The sequence below is a fragment of the Silurus aristotelis genome (genome assembly GCF_946808225.1).
Source record: "Silurus aristotelis genome assembly, chromosome: 5".
Lineage (NCBI taxonomy): Eukaryota > Metazoa > Chordata > Actinopteri > Siluriformes > Siluridae > Silurus > Silurus aristotelis.
Genome location: NC_139578.1, coordinates 3,852,531 through 3,875,412, shown reverse-complemented (window position 1 = coordinate 3,875,412; position 22,882 = coordinate 3,852,531). Strand labels below are relative to the sequence as shown.

Sequence of the window (22,882 nt, the reverse complement as noted above, 5' to 3'; positions counted from 1 at the left end):
TCTCTAAAACCACCTGTCTATTAACACTGCAAGCACTTTCTGGTTTACAGCAAATATAACTATCACCATCAAGGCAAATTTTGGACATACATTTGCATTAATAACTCCGTAACCATGATTTTCTCCGAAAATTGAGGTCAACAGTGACATAAAACCATTAAACAAACTAGCCACTGTTAGTAAATTCGGTACTGATATAGGTAAGGTGAGGAGGCCTGGGGTGCAGTCAGTGTTCCAATTGATTTTTAAGGTCTTTTAGGATTGAGCTGAGATCTCTAAAGTGGGCCACTCAAGATCTTCCACTCAATCCAACCCATGGAAACCATATCTTTATTTAGCTGGCTTTGTGCACAGGGGCATTGCTGGAACAGGTTTGGGTCTCGGTTCAAGTGAAGAGAAAATTTTCATGCTACAGCATCTTGAGACTATACAATAGTGTGCCTTCAGGTCCAACACTTTGGTGGAGAAACCACATATGACTGGGAAAGTCAGGAATCCTAATACTTGTGCCCATAACGTGTAGTGTAAATAGAAAAAAAGGGGCAAAAATCAATCCAACTTTGTAATTAAAGTTCCAGAACGTTTTATTTAAAAAGCACCATACACACAATAAATACTGATAGTTTTTAAAACGACATAGTCATTCGCAGGCTTCGGTTTTGCATGCTAACATACACACACCTTAGCTGCTGCATTATACTGTAAATGGGAATGTCTTTGGAAATCCAATAAACAAAACAAATTGTATCTAAATCTATCATCACAGTTCTCTTTTTGTCCCAAGAAAACACATAAATATAGTTAGTAAAAGATGGTGACGTAAACATTCGGTACAAAATCCACACAAAAAGGAAGAAAAAAAAGTGTCTAAGGCATTTTCTTTAGTCCATTGCATTTCACTAAGCCCTCTCGATTGGGGGCGTGTTAAAGCAGCCGCTTGGAATGGTTTGGTTGATGTGCTCCAGGTTGCCGATATCGGCCAGGATGGTTTCGATATCGCTGATCATGCGTGTGATGGCAGCTCTCTGCTGAGCCTCCTTGTCCTCCAGCTCTCGGAGACGGGGCTTGAGTTCGGTCTCCACACGCCTGCGGCTTGTATTTATAGCGTTCTCCAGATCCGCCACCTTCTTATTGTCAAGGTCTCCCGGGGTTCCTGTGGGACATATGCCAGATTTTAACTCTTATATCACAACCGTAGCTTATATAGACAAACACATACACTATTAGTATAAACATATTAGGACTCTTGACTTTTCCAGCCATATGTGGTTCTTCCCCAAACTGTTAAAACAATGTTGGAGGGACACAATTGTCTTTTTTCCTTTACTTAAACTTTAAGACTGGGAAGATGTTCCACTCAATTTTTGGAGTGTGTGAAATGTCTTTTGAAATGTAAGCGCTATGAAAATATGGATTACATGGGTTAGAGTGGAAGATCCCCTGCTATAGAGCTCTGAGCTAAACCTTATTAAACACCTTTGGGAACATCTTCTCAAAAGAGTGGAGGCTATTTTAAGAGCAAATGGGAACTAAATGTGGAAAGAGATGTTCAAAAAGCATATCAGGTGGGAAGGGGGACGTTATCATGCTGAAACAAGTTTGGATCAACAAGCCAGATGCCAGATGGTCCCGCTCCTCTTTAGTATGGAAGATGAGGTGTCCATGGTTTCCAAAACAAAATTTTTATTTCCGATTAGTTTGAACACAGAACAGTTTTCCACAATAAGCTTAGGCACAGAGAGGATTATAAAGATTTATACCTTCTTATTTGCATGATAGAGATTAAACCAGCATTTGTAGACACAGTCTTCCACAAATTAGTGTGCTCTGCCCATTTTTTTAAGTTCAAGCTTATACACTTTTGTGCCTCCAACTTTAAGGTAACAGTTTGGGCAAGTAGCATATACGGCTGGAAAGTCAAGTGACCCAATTATGTTGTCTATATAGTATAGTTTGCAGTTCATACAGTATATAGTCAATAATGCCAAATACAGCAATCAATCGAATAAACACAAGGACTCACCTAATAACCCCAGAAGGTTATTCACGGTCTTCAGAGCATCTCCGACAGCACCTCTAGTGTTGTTTGCGTTGATATACGCTTCGCTGGCCTCCCGATCAACCTGAACACAAAACCAAAATATGATTAGCGACTACCACATGCACGAAATAAGGCTTTGATGTAAGATTTCATGTTGTCAGTGATACCTTCTCGGCTAGCTTCCTCTCTCTTTCAGCATTTGTTTTCTCTTTGGTCAATTTATTACTGGTTGAGTCCAATTGGATATTCAGGTCATCCAGGTCTCCTTTCAGGGTCGTGACACTTTTCAGAAAATCCGCGGAGGATGGAAAGGAAGCGGACATTTTCTACAGAGACAAGAATAACAGACACCTCAGGAAACAAATTTATTTGTAAAATAAGATATAATAAAACATGTAGATTTCAATTACCTCTATGTTGGCCAGAGAGGTATTCAGCTGGTTCAGCTTGGCCAGAGCGTCACTGTAGTCACTCATCTGGTCCAGGACGGCCTGAGTCTTATCATTGTTGATCACAGCTTTCCCGATAATGCCGCTAATTATGGGCAGTTTGCTTAGGGCATCATCAGCCAAAGCCTTATTGCTGTTAATCTGGGTTTCAAATCCTAAACAGAATATAGTAATATAGTTTCAGTTACAGTACTACAGACATTAGTTAATGAAAAACCTGACAGATTATACTTCTCTTGCTAAATGCTGCATATTTAGCCATGTGTTTTGATTTTAATTGTTCCACCCCTGTTTAGTCAAAGGTTATCTCCCTCAAGTGTCTCCTTCTTATTGCCAAGACCTATTTTGCCATGTGAATATTTTGTGCATACAGTACATAAATTGATTCGGCATAATTGTTTGACGACCTGCCTAATTTATGTTGGCCCCCTTTTTTCTGCCAAAACAGTCCTGACCCACCAAACATTAACATCATTAACTTCTTCAGCAATTTGAGCTACAGTAGCTTGTCTGTATGATCGGACCACACAAGCCAGGCTTCGCTACCCTCATCGATGAGGGTATATCAATGAGCATCAATGAGCCTTGGCCACCCATGAACCTGTCACCAGTTCACCAATGTTCCTTCTATGGAACACTTTTTATAGATACTGAGCACTACAGAACAGAAACCGATGTAGATACTGACCACCGAAGAACCCATAAAAGCTGCAGTTTTGGAGATACTCTGACCCAGTCATCTAGCATCACAATTTGGCCCCAATTTGGTCAAACTTGCTCTAATCATTATGCATGCCCATTTTTCCTGCTTCCAACACATCATCTCTGAGGACAAATGCTCACTTGCTGCCTAATATATCCCACCCACTAACAGGTACCATTATGGAGAGATAATCAGTGCCATAACGTCATAATGTTCTGTCTGTTTGGTGTATATGGACAAAAGTGCTGGCACACCTGACTTTTCCAGTCATATATGGTTCCTTCCAAAACTGTTACCTCAAACTTGCTGACAGACAATTATTTAGGATGTCACTGGATGCACTAGCATTAAATTTTCCACTTGATCTAAAAGATGCTTTCCATGGGTTGAAGTGGAAGATCTCCTGCTATAGAGCGCCACACCTTTGGGGTGAATGTAAACACTGACTGAACCCCAGGCCTCCTCACCTCACCTACATCAGTACCTGACGTTACTTAACACCCTTCTGGCTGAGTCTTCACAAATCTTCACAAGCACACTGGTTTTGTGGAAATCTTAGGATTTGTAGGTCCTTTTAAAACATCCAATTCCACATTTAGTCCAATTGGATGTTTTAAAATGACCTACGAATCCTAAGGTATCCATAAACCTTAGACACACATTTGTGGTCTGATAAAAACCCTGCTATCAGATCCAAACTACAGAATTATAACCTTTGAGTTTCTCCAGATCTTGATCCACACTTCCCAGGTTGTTAAAGAGTGCCAGGGCTTTGTCTGCATCTGCTTTGGCAACGTTGGCCCTGGCAAGCATTTTACCCTGGACCTTAAAAGAAACAGTACAAAACAAGATTTAGCTTTTAAACAAAGGTTTAAAAATGTAATAGTGGCTATAAAAGTGAAAGAAATGGTGTTTCTTTACCCCCTGAGCATCTCTGAGCTGTTGCATTAGCTTCTCTGCCTCCCTCTGATCAGCCCCAGCCTGATTCTGAAGGTCCATGAAGCCTGCTGTGCCACTCCTGAATGAATTCTCTAGACCCTCCAGTGTAGTGACCAAGCCATTGATGTCCTTTTGGAGACAGAGATCGGATGAAGCGTAGTTATTAACGTGCACTCAATAAAAATCGGTGAAATCTATCAAGTCATAACCATCAACAAGTCATCAAAATTGCCTCCCTTTTGAAACAGGAAGTCGTTTATAGCTATTGTTCATTCAGTACCTTTGGAGCCTTTGGAAGGTTTTTCCCCAGGTCAGATATTTGTTTCAGGGTATCCAGAGCTACTGTGCTTTCTTTCTCCGCACCAGTACTCAGACGAGCTGCCAGCTTGTTCATGGCATCCACCTGGGCCATATCTGCCTCGTACCTGCCACAGGGATTAAAAAAAGTATTAACATATATTGTAACTAATATATCCATGTGTGTTTTAGTGAAATCAGCAGATATTCATTTAAATCAAGTCACTTACCGAGTCCTGAGGCCATCAAGTTGCTCGCCCACTTTGTTTTCGCCGCTGATGACGGTGCGCATGAGAGCCAAAGCTTTCTCAGCTTCCAGAAGAGAGTTCTTGGCTGTTTTCTCCACTGTTGCTGCTTCGCCCATGTGCCTGATAAGGAAAGCAACAAGTCAATAAAGTTGCAAAGAAAACATACTGTATAAAGCTAGATATACATTTACGCCATTTTGCAGACACATTTATCCAGAGCAACTTTACATTCATCTCATTCATACAACTGAGCAGCTACAGGGGATAACGGCTTTGTTAGGAGGCCCAGCTTGATGTGGCTGGAATTTAAACCTATGACCTTTGGCTCCGCTTAAATACTAAGCACCTCACACCACTTGTGAATGTGTTACCATAAAATTATATATGATATGATATGATATGACATGATATGATATGATATGATATGATATGACATGACATGATATGATATGATATGTAATCTATCGCTCTGGATGTTGAAGGTTAACAAGCATAAATGAAAATGCTGTGCTCACTTCTCAGCAAGATCGCTTGCTTTCTGAACCAAACCAGACACTATGTCTGTGCCTGGATCCACATCCTGCATGGGGAGCTCCTAAAATCGAGAAAGGCAGAATGAATGAACTCAAGAGTGAACACAGAACAGGTGAACACAGTAGAGCAAAGCAAAGGTGGCAGGACAGGGCTAGAACAACGAGGTGGTATCAAAAACGTTTCAAGACTAATGGCGCTATTCTGACAACGTGCTTTACCGTGCCCGCGATCTCATCATGGACAGCAGGATAGAGATGTGACATTGACATGACATACGTTTAACATTTGGCAACGCTGCAACGGGTCGTTTGAGGTGTTTTGAATGGCACATGTGCTTTAAGAGCGGAAGAGCATCAGTGGAAGATGATGAGATAGCAGGAAGACCTTCAACAGGCTCAACCCCCCAAAATGTCAAAACCATTCGGCATGATGATCATCGGAGGACAATCTACATGATCTCACTTCCATACCCACCCTACTCGCCAGTGTTGGGGGTAGCCTTAACCAGAAAAAGTAACGCAAAAGTAACGCAAAAGTAACGTAACGCATTACTTTCGATAAAAAGTAACTAAGTAACGCAATTAGTTACTTTTTTGGGGAGTAACTCAATATTTTAATGCATTACTTTTAAAAGTAACTTTCACCAACACTGCTACTTGCCAGGATCCTGCCCTTCTCCTGAAGAAAAAAGTCAATTTTAAAGGTTGCTGTTTGACACCATTGCGGAGATCCTGCGCAAATCGCAGTAGGTGCTTGACACGCCTCGAAAAGAAGACTTCCAGCACAGAAGTGGCAGGAACGCTGGGAACGCTGTATTGCTGTGCATGAGGACTATTTTGAAGGTAAAAGTGTGTAAACGTAGTACTTTCTCCTGAACAGAGCCTCGCAACTTTTTGATACCACCTTATAAAACATGGTAACATGGCATGTTACTTGCGATGTCAAGAGGGGATTGGTGACATACAATTCGTATTACAATAACACTCACAGCCGATTGAATGTTCCGCTTGGCCGTTCGCAGATTTTGCTTAATATCACCGATAAGTTTCTGGATGTCAGCTACTTCTTGCTGATACCGCCGCTTCTGCCCAGTGACGTTCTCTATGATCTTCGAGATGCCCTGGATTTTTCCCTTGCCTTTCTGCTGACTGCTGCCAATGGTTAAGAGCTGGTCATTAAGAATCTTCTCTGTTTCTGTGGGATAAATGATTAAAACATAGATTTAGTTGACCAAATACATGACATACATAAAATGTTATTCCTAACGTTCCTGACCATTCGGTCTCGCTGCGGATTCCAGCGAATTAAGCTAATCCGCAATTTGCTGTTAGTTAGGTTCCAAATGAGAACCCACAAATTTTCCGAATCGCGAATTATTAGGGGTTGACTGTAGTTTTAGTGTGTAGCAAATATGGTGTATTTTTTACTTTGCCAATTGGTACATCACAATATATATATATATATATATATATATATATATATATATATATATATATATATATATATATATAAAAAATATGTATATATGTATTTTTATTATAAATTATTATTTTTCTTTTTATTGAATGTAATTTTTTTTTGTATTTATTTTATTCATCGAAACTCTTAAATTGAATGATATAATCAATGTTTTCAATTTAATATAATTGTAGATTTTTTTTCCATTTAAATATACTTTATTTAAAAAAAAATTTTTTTTACATTGTAATTTATTTGATTGGATTTGAACTTAAACACCGGTTAAGATTATTTTTTTCCAAGATTTCAGGAATGTATACAAAGACGAAAGTGATTGTTTTACCCTTAAGTGCGTCAGCTTCCCGCGCCACCGTCTTGACCATTTCCTCAGCGGTGCTGATTGCATTCTCCATGGCCGCAACGATGTCCGCACCGCCAGTCCCCACCTCATTAAACAGAGCCTCGACCTGCTGCAGCTTCTTTGTGTACTTTCCGATCTGTTCATCACAACAATCCACATTCTAAGCCTTCTCATCAAACTACTATTACAGTTCAGTAATACATCTATAACTTACTGTACTTTTTCTACACTATATGGACTCAAGTTTGCGGACACCTGATGATAAGATTCGTATGTCCTTTTTGAACATTCCGCATTTACTCCCAGTTTACTGTTATAAGAACCTTCACTCTTCTGGAAAGATGTTCCACTAGATTTTGTACATTTGTGCTTATTCATCTACAAGGGTGTTAGTAAAGGCAGGTGTTAATGTAGGTGAGGAGGCCTGGGGTGTAGTCAGCGTTCCAATTCATCCCAAAGGTGTTCAATGGTGTTTATAGCGCTATACCAGGCAACTCAAGATCTTCCCACTCAATGTAAAGCATATCTTTTGGAACAGGCTTGGAGTTTAAACGAAGGGAAAATTTCATGCCACATCCAAGGACATTCTGTACAATTGTGTATCTCCATGTTTGTGGTAACAGTTTAGGAAGAAAACCCATTTGGCTGGAAAAGTCATGTGTCCCAGTACTTTTGTCCATAGAATCTTGTTCTTCTTTCGGCTGCTCCCATTAGGGGTCGCCACAGCGGATCATCCGTCTCCATACCACCCTGTCCTTTACATCTGCCTCTTTCACACCAACTACCTGCATGTCTTCCCTCACCACATCCAAAAACCTCCTTGTTGGTCTTCCTCTTTTCCTCCTTCCTGGTGTCTCCATCCTCAGCATTCTTCTACCAATATAACTCATGTCCCTCCTCTGCACATGTCCAAACCATCTCAAAATCACCTCCATCACCTTGTCTCCAAAATGTCCTACATGGGCTGTCCCTCTAATAAACTTATTTCTAATCCTGTCCATCGTCGTCACTCCCAACGAAAACCTCAACATCTTCAGCTCTGCTACCTCCAGCTTCACCTCCTGTCTTTTACTCAATGCCACTGTCTCTAATCCATACAACATCGCAGGTCTCACCACAGTCCTATAAACTTTCCCATGTCCATAGAATGTATATGTTAAATATATATTGTTTTATTGCACTGTCTGGATGAGTAATTATTTATTCAAATGGAAATAACCGGTAAGGTCTGAAATGCAGTACACATTCCCCCCCACCTGGCTCTTGACAGGATCGTAGCATGACGAACATGTGGATCTAAAACACTTTTGTCCCTCGAAACCATCTTTACACTTGCACTGGCCCTGGTCGCTGCAGGAGCTGGCGAACGATCCCTTCGGGTTGCAATTACATTCTGGAAGACGGACAAGAGAACACAGTGAGACGCTGGTTTACATCAGTACAAGGTACTACATCCTTGGAACAAAGTCATTATTGTAAACAGAGCTAAAAATAATTGTTACATAAATGAGATAACGCAAACCTGTAATACAAATGGAAATCTTCGGTTTGGATCTTGAGTGGCCTCCTATTAAGCTCTAAACCCCTCAACCCTAGATTTATCTGCATAATGTGAAGCATCGTTTAAAAAAAGTGTGCATTGGATACAGCATTTGTATCACGATGCATCGTTTTTAACATATTTGAATCAGTAAAAAAAAAAAAAAAAAATTTATTTCTATATCATTTTTAGTAGATGCGCTATACTGTTATTATATACAATGTAAACAATAATTTGTGGCCAATATTTGATATTGGATTGATTTCTGCTCATCAAACTGTTTCTCAAGCACTGCTGCTGCCACGTGAATATGACGTATCGCAACATGGAGACCGAGGTGTGTCCTGAGAGTCACATAGAATACAGATTAACATGGCAGAGGAAGAGCTGTAACTTCCTGGAGGCAGAACAGGAACAGAACATCTGTTTTTATTTCATCTTGTTATCCTTTTTTTTTTTTGCACTACAAAGGCTTGTTTGTAAAATGGCCATGTGTTAGAAGTCAGAAAACGCTTAAATACATCTATGATTTGCTATGAACTATCTGTACCATATTGAATTGCAGAGCATCCTTTTTTTTCTATTGCATTGTATTGCATTAAATTACGTGTTGAATCAGTGACCGTTACCTAGGCAAACAGTGCCCGCTTTGCTGTGGAAGAATCCCTCCAAGCACTTCTCACACTGAAAGCCTGTAGTGTTGTTCAGGCATTTGAAACACTCCCCGCTCAAGCGGTCACAGTTTCCCACGGCGTTTAAGTCCAAGTGGCCGTTACAGTGGCAGCGCTGGCAGGGTCGTGAAACGCCACTCTCTCCAAGAGGATCTCCATAGAAACCGTCCTTGCACTTTTGACACTGAGAGCCTATAATTCAATACAGGAAATTATTATTTTTTTTCCTATTGGGAATAGTGGAGTCTTGATGACTTATTTCACAACTGTAACCCCTGGGTTCATCCATCACTGGAGGTAACAAGACAATAGGCCACAAACTAAGTATATCATAAAGATACCAAAGTCCTAGCCTCAAATTGGGTACTCAAGACTTGATATGGTGTGAAATCATTGTTTTGACTGGAAGTGCATTGACTTCACTGAAGAAGACACGGCTAACGGTTCATCAAGACCAGGTCACAACTCCATGGACTTCAGAATGTTTTAACGCACCGTTGTTTCATTATGGAAATAATGTGTTGCATTGTCGATAACATCCTACAATTTCCTGTGGCCCCAGTAACAGAAAACCATTGGTGTCTGAGATCTATTCTTGTTTTCTGCTTGCTTGCAATGACTGTCCTTGTCCACAAACATTGCAACTCTGGAAAGGTCATTACTATTTCTGCTTTACAACATCAGAGGAATTTATTTTGATGCTTGCTTCAAAATGCTTGTAATTTCCAGATTGGACTACTGCCTCTGAGATATATTTGACTTTTGCAACCATCCCAGATTGCAGCTGCTTGCATTAAATTTAAAACGCTGATGCTAGTATACAAAACCAAAACCCCCCTGATCATCTACCACTATTCAACTGGTCCCACAACTTCTCATGGTACAAAGAAGGCCTGCTTTAAGAATGTTTTTATGTCCTAGCACCTAGGTGGTGTAACTTACAGTCTTGAAACAACATCTGAAGACCAACCCCTTCCGGAGGTACTTAACTTAGCTACCCCTATATCAGCTATATTCCTTTCTAACAGGGCTTTTAACTTGAAAGTATTCATAGTCTATCGAATCAAGTTGCTCTGAATAAGGGCATCTTCCAATTGCTATAAATGTAAAATGTATATGTTGCTTGCTTACAAACCTGTGGTCCCAGCTGGGCATTTGCACTTTACATTCAGGGTCCCAGGTGTGACTAAGCACATAAAGCCTACGGGGCATGGGCACTTCTTGCAAGCTCCGGGAATCTTAGGGTCGCTGTAGTATCCTGCACCACAGCCTTGTTCACTAGGAGTCTCATCAGCTGAGTAGCAGTCCCCTAGAAAGAACATGCCATGTCGTTATTTCCTCATGAATTCCTTGGTTTTTGTTGTTAGTGATGTTAATGAAATCCCCAGACTTATTTCTGGAGTCTTTATTGGTCACAAACAAGATGTTATCAAAAAGTTTGTTGGCTTCACAGTCACAGGGAGCACCCGGACATATTCCAGAAGTGGCAGGAATGTTGGGAGAGCTTTATTGCTGTGGAAGGGGACTATTTAGTGTGTAAATCTCGATAAATAAAGCACTTTCTTGTAAACAGAGCTAGTCTTGAAACTTTTTGAAACAACGTCGTTTACATTCTAGCACAGTAAATTTTTTTCTTCACGTATCCCAGCAATTTTTAAGAAGCTGGGGTTCGCCATGATACAGTGCCCCTGGAGGAGGGTTAAGGGGCTTGCTCAAAAGCCTAAGAGTGGCAGCCTGGCATTAATGAGGCTTGAACCACCAACCTTCGATCAGTAACCCAGAGTCTTAACCTCCACCTCCCGAGAAAAAACACTTAAATAAAAAAACCACAAACTGTTTTCTGAACCAAATACCTGTTACAGGATCGCATGGCTCACACTGGCTAAGGGCGCCCCGTTCAGGGAAACGTCTTTTATATCCTGCAGCACAGCGCTCACAGAACTGTCCTTCGTATCCTGCTGAACAGCGACACTCCTCCACCCAGGTTGCCGGGAAGCCGGGACCAAACCGAGCTGACACCAGAGTGACGTCGTCCAGATGGCCATATCCTGGTATCATCAGGAAAAACATAACAATTAGCATTGTTTATAGTAAAATAAATATGATAATGGAGCGTAATTGGTGTATTTGTACTGTATACACACCCTCTTCCCCGAAAGTGACTCGAATCTTGATGGCCGTAATGTTGCTCAGAAGGGTTTGAAACTCTAATGCTGAGAGCTGGGGAGTCCATTTGCTGTTGCGTTGTTCATCCAGCCTGAAAAAACACACAACAATATTGTATAATATAAAAAGTGTATACAGTGAATGTTCAATTGGTTGCATTTGATCAGAAAGCAGAGCCAGTGATGATGGTGGTGAGGGAAAAACTCACGGTGATGATCTTAAAAAGAAACCTTGAGGGGCACAAAGGGGATTCCGGACTCATTTGGGTGGTACCACTCATTAGAATTCAATCATTTTTGAGGTTATCACCTGCTCCCTGATGGACACTTGAGAGCAAAAGTGTTTGTGCCAAAAACTCTCAAGTTTTTTTCATCATTCCAAGTTCAAGTGAACACAAAAGTTTATTATGGCTTATCTAAAGATGTCCTAATTTGATAGAAGAGTGTCTGCAAGAGTGAAATGGAAAGTTTATAGGACTGTGGCGAGACCTGCGTGTTGTATGGTTTAGAGACAGTGGCATTGAGTAAAAGACAAGGGGTGGAGCTGGAGGTAGCAGAGCTGAAGATGTTGAGGTTTTCGTAGGGAGTGACGAGGATGGACAGGATTAGAAACGAGTTAATTAGAGAGACAGCGCATGTAGGACATTTTGGAGACTAGGTAAGGGAGGTGAGATTGAGATGGTTTGGATATGTGCAGAGGAGGGACATGGGGTATATATAAGAGAATGCTGAGGACGGAGCCACCAGGAAGGAGGAAAAGAGGAAGACCAAGGAGGCAGTTTATGCATGTGGTAAGGGAAGACATGCAGGTCGTTGGATTGGAAGAGGCAGATGTACAGGACAGGGGGGTATGGAGACGGATGATCCACTGTGGCAACCCCTAATGGGAGAAGCCAAAAGAAGAAGAAGATCTAAAGACGTCCTACACAATTGTGTGCCCCCAGCTTTGTGGTAACAGTTTGGAGAAGAACCACATATGTTAGGAAAGGTCAGGTAACTGAATATTCTCTGAATATTTTCTGCCTACTTTTTTTTTTTATTGGCAAATCATTTGTCCAGTAATCATCAATAAAATGGGGCTAAATGCTTTTGTACAGCATATTATATAGTAACGTTGATCCTACAGAACAAATAATTCATTATCTATGTCAGTTTTCTCATGTTGTTCCTACATGTTGCTTTCAAATTCTTTGCTCAGGCAATACTGCACCCGAAAGCTATTACAGATGGCATCGTACCAGACAAAGCTTTTTTTTTTTAGACACGGCTTTGCCCAGACCACACCCACACCAACTTTTCTAGAAGGTTCTGCAGAGCCAGCACTGAGAACACATGCTTTCATTGTCTAGCATATAACGAATATTCCTAATAATATAGCCTACTAGTCATGGTTTATAAGAAAGTCTACAAAGACTATAAAATGCTGCTCCTGTATAATATGAATTATATGTTGTATTGCATAACACAATATACAGAATGTATTCTGGTCGGTGGTATTTTGTGTATTTTGTGTCTCCGTCCTGTAGTGTTTTGTTTTGTATTGTCTGTTAGCACTCTCTTTCATCTTGCCCTGTTTGCATTAGGTTGCATATTATGCACTTTATGCAGCTAGGACAACTTACGTTTAGTCCTTAGCTCTATGTTGCGTTATGTAGCTCTATGTTGTCTGATGTAGCTCTATGTCATGTAATGGAGCTCCAAGTTGTTTGATGCAGCCCTATGTTGTTTGATGTAGCTCTATGTTGTTTGGTGTAGCTCTATGTCATGTTACGTAGCTCTATGTCAAGTTATGTAGTTCCAAGTTGTTTTATGTAGATCTATGTCAAGTTATGTAGCTCTATGTTGTTTGATGTAGCTCTATGTCATGTGATGTAGCTCTATGTTGTTTGATGTAGCTCTATGTTGTGTGATGTAGCTCTGTGGTTTTTTATGTAGCCCTGTTGTTTGATGTAGCTCTATGTGGTTTAATGTAGCTCTATGCTGTTTATGTAGCTCTATTTTGTTTGATGTAGCTTTATATTAAGTTATGTAGCTCTATGTCAAGTTATGTAGCTCCAAGTTGTTTGATGTAGCTCTATGGGTTTTTTTATGTAGCCCTATGTTGTTTGATGTAGCTCTATGTGGTTTAATGTAGCTCTATGCTGTTTATGTAGCCCTATGTTGTTTGATGTAGCTATATATCAAATTATGTAGCTCTATGTCAAGTTATGTAGCTCTATGTTGTTTGATGTAGCTCTATGTCATGTAATGTAGCTCCAAGTTGTTTGATGTGGCTCTATGTTGTGTGATGTAGCTCTATGTTTTTTTATGTAGCCCTATGTTGTCTGATGTAGCTCTATGTGGTTTGGTGTAACTCCATTCTGTTTATGTAGCTTTATGTTGTTTGGTATAGCTTTATATTAAGTTATGTAGCTCTATGTCAAGTTATGTAGCTCCAAGTTGTTTGGTGTAGCTCTATGTCATGTTATGTAGCTCCAAGTTGTTTGATGTAGCTCTATGTTTTTTTTTTAATGTAGCCTTATGTTGTTTGATGTAGCTCTATGTGGTTTAATGTAGCTCTATGCTGTTTATGTAGCTCTATGTTGTTTGGTGTAGCTCTATATCAAGTTATATAGCTCTATGTCAAGTTATGTAGCTCCAAGTTGTTTGATGTAGCTCTATGTCATGTTATGTAGCTCCAAGTTGTTTGATGTAGCTCTATGTCATGTTATGTAGCTCCAAGTTGTTTGATGTAGCTCTATGTTGTGTGATGTAGCTCTATGTTTTTTTTATGTAGCTCTATGTTGTTTGATGTAGCTCTATGTGGTTTAATGTAGCTCTATGTTGTTTATGTAGCTCTATCTTGTTTGATGTAGCTCCATGTCAAGTTATGTAGCTCTATGTCAAGTTATGTAGCTCCATGTTGTTTGATGTAGCTCTATGTTGTGTGAAGTAGCTGTTTCTTTTATATGTAGCTCTATGTTTTTTGATGTAGCCCTATGTTGTTTGATATATCGCTATGTTGTTTAATGTAGCTCTATGTTGTTTAATGTAGCTCTATGTTGTATGTAGGGAAGGTTGTATCTCAGTGGTTAAGGCAGTGGACTCTGGATTGGAAGGTCATAGGTTTAAATCCCAGCACCACCATGCTGCTACTGCTGGGAACTTAAGCAAAGCCCTTAATCCTCTACTGCTTAGTTGTAACAAAATAAAGATGAACTGAACTGAAATCACTAATGTGAACCACAAATGAATACCTAAAAGTGTAGGTAATTTTCTTGCCACAGGCGATGACGGTCCTCAAATTTCCCAGTGGAGCAGAAACCTTTAATCCGGCTCCTTCTAACACGACATCTGATGGGGAGGGATAGCGGACTCCTCGGCTCAGACGGAGAACAAAGGATAGCGTCTGACCATAGCTCAGAGCCTGGTTGCCCAAATATTGAGCTGAGAATGAAAAAAAGCAAAGAAATTAATTAATAAATTCATCATACATCATGGTTTGCTGATTAATTGAAATAGATTGAGTAAATCTCGGAACCTGGGGCAGACAAGTAAGCAGGCAGGATGTCTGTAGACATGACCTCCACACTGTGGTGTGCCGGAGACCAGCGGAATTGCACCTGGGACGGACTCACGTTCGGAGCAGTGACGACCCTCCAGCCGTCCATCCCTGCATTTACACTACATTGTTATTTTCCTTTCGAATATTTCAAGAAGGTCGTTGAACCAATACAAGCACCGGCTCACCTTGATCGAAAGTGGAAACGATGTTGTAAACCGAGTAACCCCGGGCTGGGTAACACTCGTTTGAATGACCGTTACAGAAGCAAGTCCTCTGCCTGAACACAATGGAAAAAAAATTGTTAAGTAACAAACATATAGAAATGATAGAACTGCTTGAGTAGGCATTTACTGGTATCAATACTCACTGGAGCGCCTCACAACCGGAAGATGTGATCGGAGATCCGTTAGCACAGCGGTCACACCGGGCCCCTTGTACACCTCGCTTGCACACACACTGCCCCTGACTGTCACATCCTGCCCCCTCAGAACCTGGCAACATGGCATCACAGATCGCTTATTCATATGCATTGGACAATTCACCTAGCTAAGTACACTACATATACGAAAGTTGGTGTTCTTTAAAAAAAATCCAATTTATCTCAGAAGTGACCACTAGGGTTGAATTAGAGCTCTAAAGCAGGAGCATTCATCCCTTCTAGAGCATATCTTTACATGGCATATATAGCTAGGAAAGTCAGCTGTTCCGACACTTTTGCCCATATAGTATAGGTTCCATATAATTTCCATATTAAAAACAAGTCATGTAATATCTTTTATACAGGTAGAAATATCAAAATAGATTTTTTTCTATATTGTAAGAAAACAAATACAGGTAGTTCTCTACTTACGATGGAGATACGTTACGACGACCCCATCGTAAGTCAAAAAAATCGCAAGTCAAAGATGGTGCTATGACTGTGCAGTATTTCCTGCTTCATGCTTATTTCTAATTTGAATTTTCTGCTCTAAACTGATGGATTTCCTCTTCTTTTTTTTTCACTACAAGCAGGAGACATACTTGGACACTTGGAAGACATGCTTTTATCACTAAAATTGCTGTTTAAAACAAATGCACACTGAGACAACTTTACTCCTTTGACCGCTAGCAAGAGTGGGGCATATTACAGGGCGAGAGATACGTTCATCCCAGATGTGTTGTCGTATCGTCATCGTAAGATAGAAAAATCTTAAGTCGAACCATTGTAACTTTAAGATGTAGTAAAGTTCAAGTAAAAAATAAAAACCCCCAAATGGAAATACTTCAGAAAAATAACAAATACGACAAAAAAAAAAAGATTTACAACGTCCTTACTATCTGAGTCAAATAGAATATACAATTATGAATGCTAGCACCAAGAGCAATATACAAAACTAAGAACTAAAAAAAATTTATGAATTATGTATTTATTCATTCTTAGAAGGGTTGCCAAGTAGTGTACAACTGTTCTATATTTTAAATCTGAATTTTAATATTGTGGTTTTTCCATATAAAAATTACATTAAAATCCGGTAATATAAAAGAATAGAGTTCAGTGGAGGATTTTAGATGATCAAGACACAATATACTGTGTAATATTACCAAAAAAAAAGTTCCATAAGCAGATCATTAAACTCCATCCAGATGGTTACCTACCTACAGGGTTGCAGAAGCAGGGCAGGCAACGTTCTCCTGCTCTCTGGTGGTAGTATCCTTCCTTGCAGTTCTCACAGTGCCGGCCTTCGGTGTTGTCTTGGCAGTTGGCACAGCGCAGGCCCAAAGAGTCTCGCACACAGTACAGAGCATTTCCATTGCATGAGCAGCTTGAGGCTTCAATGAAGCAGCAAACAGACAAAAAAAGCCAGATGTTAGTCAGTGTAAACCATTTTCACATCTGTAATTATATATGTATATATACTAGATGGACAAAAGTAGAGGAAAATTCTGACTTTTCCAGCCATATGTGGTTCTTTCCCAAACTGTTACCACAAGGTTGGAGACACAATTTTATATGATGTCTCTGGATGCACTAGCCTAAATTTTCCCCCCATGCCTTTGGAATGAAATGAAACACTGACTGCACCCCACCTACATTAGTACCTCACTTTACCAACATCCTTGTGGCTGAATGAATCTCACAAAAATCTCCACAAGCTCAGTCTAGCACAAATCTAGAACATAGTCCCAAAATAGTGGAGGTCTTTATAACAGAAAACGGGCACTAAATGTGGACTGGGATGTCCAAAAAGTACTGCAAGTTCACCTATTCCTACAAGGCCACAATACATACTAGGAAATAGACATAAAGAAACAGGGTTATGAGCACCATTAAGCTCCCAAACAATAGAAAAGTATGCTAAAACAAAAAAATAGACCAGAGAAGCATGGTGGTGGTGGCGGGATCTACATCATATTGACGCAATCACTGATTTGATTAAAGAGCTATGGCTGTACTACCAGTTCTTGAAAGTGTGTACATAGTGTTCCTTTGGATGCTTCAAGGATCATTTTATTCATCATTTTATCAAACCAAACCAGGTGCATTAACATTGAGATCATGTGCCAGTTTTCAGTGCCAAGTTGTTACAGGTATTTACTCGCTTAAAAACTTTCTGAGGATGGTGCCCAAAGTTTGGAAGCATAAATGGCGTAATCATCAAACAAGCTTGTATGTGTACCTGCACAATGTCAGGGTTAAGACCACACCCTGAAATAGACACCTGCATTCTTCTACTAGAAATAGCAGGCAACGCATTTCAAACACAAAGGATGTGAATAAGAAAATGACAGAAAGGACAACAAAATGACACCCAGGACCATCAAGGATCATAAAGCTTGTCAATCGTGGGCGTGCACACACACAGGTACGCGAAGCGGACTTGCTTTTGTTGGTTAAACAATATATATGAAGTGGCTTTGGGCAGGTTTATGCTTGTACTTTAGTGGGTATCAGGCTGATCCAGTCAATTGGATTAAAAGGAATCTTTGTACACTATTAGACACCTCATCAGCTTTCAGCATTTGTACAAATAACCCCATACTGCATAAGTCTTTCCTGATTCCTTGTAGAAACAAGTCTTTGACTATAAACTCCAGTTAGCTGTAATATTAAAGCAACCTGAGTAATATCTTGTAGATACCCCTTTTGCCAACAAAATAAGTCTGACTCATTAAGACTCATCTGGACTCCCCATGAGTGCAATGTGGTATCTGGCACCAAGTTTTGTTAGTTGCAAGATGGCACCTCCGTGGATTGGACTTTCTGTCCTCATTCGATCCTAATTTGGACTGAGATCTGGGGAATTTGGAGGCCAAATCATTTTTAGCGTGTCATTCAGGAATACCATTGCAACAAAGGGGTACTTGGTCTGCAGTAATGTTTAGTTAGGTCAAAGTAACATTCTCATGAATCCCAGAACCCAATGTTTCTGAGCAGAACATTGTTTAGAGCGTCATACTTCCTCCACTACCTTGCACTCTGGTTCTTGTTTACATTATGACCACCTGCCTAATATTGTGTTGATTCCCCTTTTGCTGCTCAAACAGTCGTGACCCATCAAGCATCAACAGCATTAACTTCTTCAGCAATTTAAGCTACAGGAGCTTGTCTGTTGGATCGGACCACACGGGCCAACCTTCGCTCCCCACGGTCATACCACTTTTAATAGATACTGACCACTGCAGATCGGAAACAACCCCCAAAGTTTTGGGGATGCTCTAAACAATAAATGGTATCCTGGATCACATGCTCTATAGCAGCGGTCCCCAACCTTTTTTGCACCACAGACCAGTTTAATGTCGGACAATATTTTCATGGACCGGCCTTTAAGGTGTGACGGATAAATACAACGAAATAAAATGATATGACCGGCATAAAAACTGGTATTTTCTAAATATAATATTAAACGTGAATCCACTGTGTTGTTTTTTTTTTGTTTATTTTGCTAACTTGGGGGTTTCAATTTAGCGCTAATGCGTTAGCAGCTGGAGCAGCCCCTTTAAGAAGGTAGCGGATGGAGGTAAGACATGTGACCGAGGCATCTTGGCCTGCATCAAGAGTGAGTCATAGACAGATGTGGCAGAGAGAATCTGGTAATTTTCCAAAATAAAACATCGTTCAGAATCATATATAAATAAAACGGAAATAATGTAAGTGATGTATTCTTTCTGTGCGGCCCAGTACCTATTGACCCACGGACAGGTGCTGCTCTATGGTATCTACTGGATACTAATAGTTAGCATTAAGCCATTATTAGGTGTCCGGATTTCAATAAGTTTTTTCATTGGTTTAATAAAAATGATGTAATGATGTACAGCAATACACTACATAATGGAAACTATTTGGTAATGGCTTACATTTTTAAAAGGCGATGCTACGTAATGGTACGCTACATGGAAAAACATATTATTGGAACACTTGATTGTTCCCGCCAAACTCTTAGCATAATTTCTTCACCAAAGCCAGATCCATGAATATAAGGTATACATTGGTTGGAGTGGAAGATCTCAGACCTTAATCTTATCGTACATCTTTGGGATGAATGTACACGCTGACTGCACCCCAGGCCTCCTCACCTCAACTGAACTGGGTTTACAAACACCCTTGCGGTTGAATGAACAACAAAATCTAGAACATCTTTTTAGAAGAATGGAGGTTATTATAACTGCAAATGGGGACTAAATTTGCCGTGGGATGTTGGGGGTCACACAGGGTTTCATTTAAGAAGTCAGCTTCCTGATCTACGTTAGTCAAAACATAAAATGTTTCCATGGTGTGAAAAAAACAAACAAATCCATGGACAGTTGCCAGTTGACATACAGAATGACATTATGTTGAAGGACTTGGCACACATTTAGGCATTTATTATGTTACTTGGATTATCCATTAATCAATTCACTATCACGCCTACATTCAAGAGACTTGTAGCTCAATTATGTACATTTTCTTTGTAAAACTAAATACACACCAAGACACAATGTATGTAACATTTCATGGAAAAAGCTTTCTTTGCAACCTTTACATTTGTTTATACAACTAAACTGTTTAATTCTTCATTTTGAGCTCTTCTAATCCTATGGCTTTCTCTTCTAATCCTACAGCTTTCTATAGTAACAGCTCAGATTTGAAAATTACTTCGTTACTGTACTTAAGTGATTTTTCAACTACTTAGTTTTACTGAGTATCAAAGACATAAGCAACTTTTACTCTGTACTGTACTCAACCACATTTATGAATTAACGATTTATTATGTGCTTTTTATGTACTTCACCCCTTGTGACATGATTGGTTCATTTGTCGATCCTTTTTTGAAAGATTGCTTTTGTATTTTACAAAGTAAACCCTCACAAATCAGCAATGGAATTGACTTTGAACTTCAGGTAGACTTTACACCACTGGAATAACAAGTCCAAATCCTCATAAAAGATATGAACCATATTTGACTATGAAAGTCTATGAAGAAATTCAGGAAACTGTTTGTAAGGATATTCACGAAAGAAATCTCCAGTGTCATTCCTATGCAACAGTAATTTTTTGCCAATAAAATAAAAATATAACGGATTTCTCGCTGTTGTAGAAAAGAAACTACTTGAACTATAATGTTCTGACTGTCCAATGCAACATGGGCATCATTGACTAGATTTCCAAAAACACTATAAAAAACATATACACTGTTTGACATTTGTCATGAATGCCTTTGTCTTTTTGAAAAAGAGTTAAAAAACAATAGGAACAATACTAAAATGCACTTACAACTATACGTTCCTTGAACGTGATACCAGATGCAGATGGCGCACAACAAAATCCGTGCGATCGTCATGGTCCCACACGTGGAATAAATCCTCTGGTTGACTTGTCTGGCCGCTCGCGAGCTTTATACTGTCTGGAGGCTCGTGCATGCGACAACACGCCGCTCACGCCTTACTGACTCACAAGAGCTGATTCAAGCACACTCTGAAACAGAGGGCAGGCCGGGTTGCACATCCAAATACTCAGAAATGGGTACTCGATAGGAGAATAGATTGAATTTTGTCGTTCATACGGTACTCTCAATGGCCTTTACTATTTATCCTTCACATAAAAGCTACACACCAAAGGTACTCAAGGTGTACCCAAACAAGTACCCGTTTCCTGTACCTTTTTTTCCGTTTAATAAATTATATCAAACATTATTACCAATGCCTTGAAGACACTTTCCTTCTCTTTAAGGTGGGATTTAAAAGGGTCCAAAGTTTCTACCTTTTGTTACACGTGGAATCGTGAACGTGGTGGACGTTCAAACGTGATTTGAACTATGGAAATGGAGCCTAAACACCTTTAAATGGGAAACTTTCCATATTCCAGACACACCAATGGTACGGTACTTTTGAATCATTCAGAATCCGAATTCTTTATTGGCGCCAGTAGGAAAATCGTTTGGTAATAAACAAAAAATCTAAATGAATATATACATATTAAGGTATATATTAAGTGAAATGAAATGTGTAGCAACATGAAATGGTATTTCTATGCAGCAATAAAAACATGCCATAAAAGTCATGTTGGAACTAATGTTAATCATTTTTATTTGCACTGAGATTATTGCACATAATTGCCTGAGATATTAAACAAAAATAAGCATGGCATGAAAATCTATACCTATAACTATACCTAAATCATCTATATCTACTGTATATGGTGGAGCAGCTGTTTAACTCGCAGAGGGAGGAGATATATAGTTTGATGGCCTGTGGCTCCTCAGACTGACCAGTGTTTTATGTAGTGTAGATTGAATGACCAAGAAGTAGCCAATGAACTGAGACAAATGTGTTTTTATTCACAAGTTACCTATGTTAAGTCCTGTGGTAAATTTTTGGTAACCGATAATATCCCACAACAAGCTGCCACTCTGGGGGCCCTGAGCAAGACCCTTAACCCCATTGCTGCTCGGTTGTATGAATGACATAAACGTAAAAAGTCGCTCTGAATAAGGGCGTCTACCATTTGGCGTCAATGTAAAAATTTGGGCGCTCTACCTACGGATGGGGATCCCATCAATTGGAGACTATTCGGATGGTTGGATGGCTCGATGCGAACATCCTGAAGATCCATGAGTTTACATCCACGTGGAAGGTGGAACGATGGATTGGGACGCTAATAAAAATAAACCGACAACAAACTAAAAATGGACATTTCGGTGTCACCCAAATGAAGACATGTTCCCTAAGTCGGGTTCCTCTCAAGGTTTTCCTTCACACACCATCTCAGAGAGTTTCTCTCTACCACTGGTTCGCTCCTTAGGAATAAATAACTAATTTTTGACACTCTAATGTATATTCGCAAATCTTTTTCGAACTCTTTATAGCTGTTCTGGGACAATGTCTAGTGTTAAACATGTTAATCAAATTGAATTATAATATCTTTCTCCATGGTATTGTAAAAGGTTTTGACTCTCCTTTAGAGAGTTCCTTTTTTAAGGGGAATTGTACATGTACTGTAGAATAAACTCAACCAAAATTGTGAATTACTTGTCATAAATGTTTTTATTTACTACTTTTCATCATTTTAATATTAAAGTGGACCTTAAGGACCTCAAAGCCCATTTTTACATTTTTACCAATCCAGAGAACCACTGAGGAAGGAAAAGCTTCAGAGGTGCCCAAAACCTTTTCCTAGGAAGGACCAAAAATGTAATTTGACTAAGAGCTGACAATAAATTACATTATTGGAAGAAAAAAAAAAAAAAAAAAAACACAAAACATTGTAATTGCCATGGTTCCCTACAATTCCTAATATTTTTTTTAAAGTTAAAATTTTGAAGATTACAAATTTTAAAAGCTTGTTGGAAAAAAACAACAACCAAGCAGCATAAAAACATATTTAGCTTCCAGGTTTATTGTAATATTTTATACAGTACACATCATCGACACAGCATTAAAATAAATTATAATTTTTTTCCTAAAAAATTGTATTTC

General features: G+C 39.5%; 1 protein-coding gene across 1 annotated transcript; it reads right to left on the bottom strand.

The window, feature by feature from the left end:
* Positions 1-559: 559 nt before the first annotated feature.
* Positions 560-20,823, bottom strand: lamc2 (laminin, gamma 2). The gene is made up of 22 exons (XM_083541681.1): positions 20,682-20,823; positions 16,586-16,759; positions 15,318-15,441; positions 15,136-15,227; positions 14,927-15,058; positions 14,643-14,832; positions 11,386-11,498; positions 11,095-11,289; positions 10,377-10,550; positions 9,200-9,433; positions 8,287-8,423; positions 7,013-7,166; positions 6,200-6,405; positions 5,193-5,272; positions 4,660-4,797; positions 4,413-4,557; positions 4,115-4,261; positions 3,907-4,018; positions 2,452-2,645; positions 2,209-2,367; positions 2,024-2,123; positions 560-1,153 (listed from the first exon to the last, which is right to left on the bottom strand). The coding sequence occupies exons 1-22, from the start codon at positions 20,746-20,748 to the stop codon at positions 900-902; spliced, it is 3,321 nt and encodes a 1,106-aa protein (XP_083397807.1). The 5' UTR covers positions 20,749-20,823; the 3' UTR covers positions 560-899.
* Between the last annotated feature and the right edge of the window lie 2,059 nt (positions 20,824-22,882).